The sequence below is a fragment of the Cebus imitator genome, unplaced genomic scaffold (genome assembly GCF_001604975.1).
Source record: "Cebus imitator isolate Cc_AM_T3 unplaced genomic scaffold, Cebus_imitator-1.0 Scaffold633, whole genome shotgun sequence".
Lineage (NCBI taxonomy): Eukaryota > Metazoa > Chordata > Mammalia > Primates > Cebidae > Cebus > Cebus imitator.
In genome coordinates, this window is record NW_016107948.1 from 284,088 (window position 1) to 290,263 (window position 6,176).

Consider the following 6,176-nt stretch of genomic DNA (forward strand, 5'->3'; position numbering starts at 1 on the left):
GGGTTCAAGCAATTCTTCTGCCTCAGCCTCCCAAGTAGTTGAGACTACAGGTGCACGCCACCACCCCCAGCTAATTTTTGTATTTTTAGTAGAGACGGGGTTTCACCATGTTGGCTAGGATGGTCTCGATCTTTTGACCTCATGATCTGCCCGCCTCGGCCTCCCAAAGTGCTGGGATTACAGGCATGAGCCACCATGCCCGGCCACCATCTGAACCTTTCTAAGTGTCCAGTGACATTAATACCTTCACGTTGTTGGGCTATTATCAGCATCATCCATTAGCAGAACTCATTTTCCCAAACTGAAATCTGTACCCATTAAACAAGAAGTTCCCACCTGCCTTTCCTCCAGCCCTTGGCAATCTCCATTTTACTTTCTCTTTCTAGGAATTTGACTACTTTACATATCTGACATAAGTGGAATCATACAATGTTTGTGTTTTTGTGACTGGTTTATTTTACTTGGCATGATATCCTCAAGGTTCACCCATGTTGTAGTATGTGTCTGAATTTCCTTCCTTTTAATATTTCATTGTAATGTACAAATCACATTTTCATCATCCATTCAACCACTGACAGACACTTGAGTTACTTCTACCTTTTGGCTTTTGAGAATAATGAATGCATATGCACTTCAACCAGGAATGACTGTTTCTTGGCACTGCATTATGAACACAACATGAAATGGGAGCACATGGACATCTAAGTCACCCTCCCTCCTCCTGTCTTCTTTTAAGTGGCTCTACGAGTGTAGGAGAAAATGCCCCCTAAACAATCCATGCCCAGAAATGGCAAGATCCCCCTTGGGAGCAACACTCAGGAGGACAAGAGCCTGAGTCTAAGATGTGTATTTGGTGACTCCAAATTTACATTCAAGATTTATTTAGATCCTTAGTTTTTCTCTCCTAGGAGCTACTTTTATTCTTGAGTCCTAAAAATCCTTTTTGCTGCTGTTGTTCTGGTATGTGAAGCAAGAGCTAAAATCTTAAAAATTCTTACAAGGCACTCTCCATCTTAGAAGCTCATGGTCAGGGATTTTTCTCCCCTCCACGGGATTCCCATCCCTTTGCTCCCCTTTCTGTTTCCCAGTGAGAGCTAGGGTAGGGAGGTGGGGGGAAGACGGCAACACAGTGCTACAGCTGAGAGTGCAGCCTGGGGTGGAGGGTGGGACACAGGTCCCCAGCGTTCCAGGTGGGTTCAGGTATTTCCACATAGAAACAACACGTGGATGATGTAGGGTTCAAACATACGCTTGGTAACATGATTCTAATACATGATGGAGAACAATAGCAGCAATTAACATTTATTACACCTTAGCTCATGCAGTGTCTCAAGGATCCTTAAAACCACCTTGTTGTGACGTAGGTATTATAACTAGTTGAGAGAGATGAAAACTAGGCTTTGAGAGGTTAAGTACTCTGCCCAAGATCACACAGCTGAAAAGTAGCATGGGCTGAATTTGAACTTAGGACTGCTGATTCTAAAACCTGTACTCTTACTCATACCATACACACAGCCTCCCTTTTTATGAAATAGGCTGACAGAGTTTTGAATGGGAAAAGTTTTCAGGCTTTAAATGATGAATTTATGCCAAGTTTTGAGGCACAGCTCCTCTACAGACTGGGGACTTACTTAGATACTTACTTTTTTAGGGTCATGTCCTGCCCTGAAAGAGGGGCCCCTTCCACGGGGGAGTTCTTCTTGCCACACACGTTGCCAAAGCTGTCATAGCCGAAGATGAGTCTTCCTGCAGCTCCAGCCACCACCGAGTAGCCCATGATAAACACCTGGCAAAATGCAGGGCATATGAGAGCCTGACCGAAGGGCTGCGGGCCCCACACCCCTGCAGATGCTGATGTGAAATGGGGCCTGCTGAGACGTGAAGCTCTCCAGCCTAACAGCCCTTCACTGTGGCAGCAGTGTCCACAACTCCAATCTATCAGCATCCTGCTCTTCTGACACTTGTAAGTTTAGGGAAAGAGGATTCTAATCCACTGAAACAGATTCCTCTCCATTTTCTTACCTCTTTGTACTTTACCTTAAGAGTCTGTCATTTTTTTTGGTTTGTTTTTTGTTTAACTTCAGTGGGACAACTCAATGTTTTTTTCCCCTTGAGGTTCTTACTTTATTTAAGTGCTTCCGGACTATGCTAATTCTTTCCCTGAGGTGTTTTTTTGTTTGTTTGTTTCTTTGTTTGTTTACATTTTTTTTGTTTTTCTTTTCTTACTTTTAGGGCATTCTGCAGAAGCAATACAGTTGATAGGTACTGAAATACTGTTCACAAGTCTGCAAATAGCGTCTTGGAATAACTGCTTAAGACATACAAAATAAAGAGCCACAGAAATTCTGTTGAACAAGCTATCATCATTTTTATCCACTTTCATAGTGAATGTGGAGTATTTGAAATTTCAGTTCAAACAGCTGTGCCCTTAATACATACTGACAGGCTCTCTACCAAGATTGAATATATATCTTCCCATAATACAAACTTAGTAAGTTTCCCAGTATTGTAGACAATATATAGGAAGCCATTTAATACTCTATATTGACAAGTTCATTCCAGGAGAGAGGCTATAATACATCATTCATTCATATACAGCATTGACACCTTATGTTGCAATGGTACGTTGCCCTAAATTCAAATACCTTCTAGATATTTTGCACTCACTACTGACTTAGAAATCAAAATAACAAACATTCTTCAAGTGCCCAGTGTGTGCCTGAGACGTTGTTACTGGGAGACACAGGAATGACCAGAACCTACTTCTTGCCCTCAAGGAACCCAGCCTAGAAGACAGGCAGGACTTTCTGGCCATAGACCTCCTGGGGAAGGAGGCTCCCTGTCCTTCCCCACTCTCCAAGATCCTCCTAAGTCTAACTGGTCAGATTCTAGAATGAGTGGGTCACCTTTGCTAGTAGACTGTGTTACTCACCCTTTACCTAAAGGCTGTGGACACAGGTATGACTCTGTGTGCCCACGTGGCTGGCATGGCAAGCTGATTGCGCCTTGGCATGCTTGTCCCCTGTCCTTTGAGTTGGAATGTAGTAAGGTCTTGACTGTTTGAATTTAGGGGGAAGAGAGGGGTCATGTGCTTCTGTCTAGCTCACCAGTGATCTAATAACAAAGTGATGTTTTCCATTTACTATCGTTCTTTCCCTTGGAAAGCCTGTGGTGAAGAATGAAAAGTTTTTCTGGGTGGGGAGAGATGGGAGTAGGATTTGAGTATTCCTGAGTCCCTGCTAATACAGCTACAACTTTATTATTATTATTATTTATTTTTATGTTTTATAGAGACAGGGTTTCAATTGATTGCCCAGGCTGGTCTTAAACTCCTGGCAACAAGGGCTCTTCCTGCCTCAGACTTCCAAAAAACTACTACTACAAGTCTTTATTGTCCTAATTTCAAACATGCAATTGCGATTCCATGTGAGAGGTGACGTAGGAGGTGTGTACACTGCTCTGCTGGGGCCACGAAGGTGGTCGCCATCAACCGTGTCTGCAAAGTCAGGAAAATGGAATCTCGAGAGACAAATAGAAATCTTTGAGAGAAAACGGAATCTTTGAGACTTTGTTCCTTGTGTTTAATGCAAATATAAACACAGGCTGGTGCTGCATTTGCAAGAACCGCCCCTAACTCAGGGCAGCACCATCAATAATAATCCTGTTCAGCACATCACCAGTCAGGACATCTGCCACAAGACCTGAAAGCTGAACAAGAGGCAGAAAGAGAAAAAAACAAAACAAAACACTCCTTGCTTTGTTTTAAATACCTGTGACTAAAAACTGTTGCATAACATTCTTGTCTACTTTATCCTTTCTGTCTGGTTACAAATTTTTTTAAAACTTCAATAGAAATATGCATCTTAAATGGAAAAAAAAAAAAAGCCAGTTAGCTAAGAAAGAACTCTGATTCTGAAAACAGAATGCTATAGTGAGAACTTGGACATATTAAAACCTTCAGACTTATTTGGCTGTGATAGGTCATCTACAAAGCCTTTTCCCAGGATTCTCAGTTGCCGGCCTAAGAGTTTGGTAGTGAGGTCCTAGGCTGAAGCTGTGGAGGGGCTAAGGCAGATCATCAAATCACAGTAACAGCTTGAGGTCAAAGCTGCGGGGCACAAGGCAGGCCAGCTGCTCCCTGCATTTATACAACAGCAGTCTTAGAGAAAAACATCAGCCATCTGTGAAGTTAAGCAGAAGGTATCCTAGGTGCACTGTCTCTCTCGGCTCTTAGAGGAAAGTTCCAATGTAAGCAACAAAAATCATCTGATTAAGTGTTTCAGGCCTAACCTTCCACTGTGCCTGGAACCATGTCTGTCTATGTGAAACAGGTCACAAGTGAACAAATGCCTTTCTTACTTGGAAAGAGGAACAAACATGGTACTTTACGGTCTATTCAAATGGAATTCTTTGCAACAAAGGTAATTACGATCTGATAGTTATTATCCTGCTCTATAAATTAATCATTTACCATGCAGCAAACAGCACGCCTCAGCTTGGCATGGATGATTTCATGAAAGTGGCCTTTGAAAATGTTGGGTGAGACTTTTTCTGCTGTTACCTACAATTCTAAAGTAAGTATAAAAGCAGCAAGATTCGACTTCCAACAGGCTCTCTCAGGATTAAAACCGCACGGTGTGATGGGGTTTGCCAGCAATCATACATACCTGGAAACTAGCGTAGGAAAAATCATTCCTTATTAGCTATGGCTAACAGTATTGGCTGCTAAACACAACATATTGGGGTGTGTGTGTGTGTGTGTGTGTGTGTGTATGTTCAACTAAAGGAAATGCAATTTATTTCTAGGCTTACCCTGGCTTTTCCTTTGTTAAAGGTGCACCAACAGCTTGAGGAATATTTGATTTGGGAGTGTGGCAAGTGGTAAAAGAACTGCTTAGTAAATTCGAATAGTAAGAGGAGACACATTGGCCTTACTAAATAACGATCACATTGCAAACTGTTAATTCCCATTTTCTAATGGAGTCACCCCTTAGAACATGGCCTGGAGCAAAAAGACAGTCTTTCTAGCCAGTCTAGGATAAGAATTCTCGCGACTACTAACTGGTGTTTATTGTGGGTTAACGGCAGAAGTCTCTCACTGCAGCACCAACTACGATTTACATTTGGGACAGAGTTATTTCCTGACGCGCACACACTCTGGCCTCTTTCCTTGCCGAGCACCCACACTTACCAAACCAGTCCAAAAGAGAAAGAACAGGAATAACCATGCCGTATCTGTGCGTTTCCTATAAATCTGGGGTCGCCACTCCCTAGGGGCTCCTGCAGAAACCTTCCAGAAAAACGGAGAGTTGAGAAAAAAGATAAACAGGTAGACTCAACCTGGAAACCGAACCCAAATCTACTCGAAGAGTGCTCAAAGTAATCAATCTGTTTCTAAATTTTTTAAATTAGGTTTTTGTTGTTTTTTTTTTTCTTCCCCGTGACCACCTGAAGTTCTTTCACGCAGCCTTTGAAACACCTGCTGTGTGCGGGGCGGATGTTAAGTCCCCAGCCGCCAAGTGCTCACCTGGAGGTGCACCTGAGGGCGGCCCCAAGTTCGTGCCCCGCGGCCCGGGTCTCCCCGGCCTCCGCCCCAGCACCGGAGCAGGTCCAGGGTCCTCCCCGCCAGATCGTCCCAGGGTACTAGGCGGGGGCGCGATCCCTGAGGCGCGGGAAAGGCGGAAGAGTCCCGGCGGGGCCGGTGCGTGCGGGAGGGGGACCCGACCCCTCCCCGGGGCTCTTCCCCCGAGGGCCGAGGCTGCAGGCGCTTACCAGGTACTCGGCGCCGGAGCAGGGCATCGCGCGCTCGCCGGCGGGGTCGGTGACTGGGAGCCGCAGCCGTCTCCACTGCGCGGAGACGCAGCGCCCGCGGGCCGGGGCCGGGGCCCGGGCCGGGGAGGGGCGAGCAGGGCGCAGCGCCGCCTCCCGTTCGCCTCTGCGCCTGGCCCGGCGGCCGCGGGCGCCCAGGTCCACTGGGTCCGCCTCTTCCCTGCGTGGGGTCCTGCCCTGGAGGGAGGAAGAGGTTCAGACGCTTCCCTGTCCTCTCGCCTCAGCCACCTCGCGGCCGCGGCTCCCAGCATGTGCAACTCGAAGACTGAAAATGAGCCGGCGCCGCCGCGACCTGGGGCGGGTGGTCGGCCTCTGCCGTGAGCTAGAAGTCGAAAGTCTCAGCAGAT

At 46.0% G+C, this 6,176-nt stretch overlaps 1 protein-coding gene across 4 annotated transcripts in view; it reads right to left on the reverse strand.

Moving 5' to 3' along the window:
* SLC44A3 (solute carrier family 44 member 3) overlaps positions 1–5,897 on the reverse strand; it is a 71,153-nt gene extending 65,256 nt beyond the window's left edge. For 3 of the 4 annotated variants that reach the window (XM_017517474.2, XM_017517473.2, XM_017517472.2), the window contains exons 1-3: positions 5,773–5,897; positions 5,192–5,290; positions 1,644–1,786 (exon numbers count right to left, since the gene is read on the reverse strand). In XM_017517474.2, the coding sequence (XP_017372963.1) occupies positions 1,644–1,786; positions 5,192–5,290; positions 5,773–5,799 (269 nt within the window). In that variant the 5' untranslated portion in view covers positions 5,800–5,897. The other variant, XM_017517475.2, reaches the window with a different exon arrangement.
* Between the last annotated feature and the right edge of the window lie 279 nt (positions 5,898–6,176).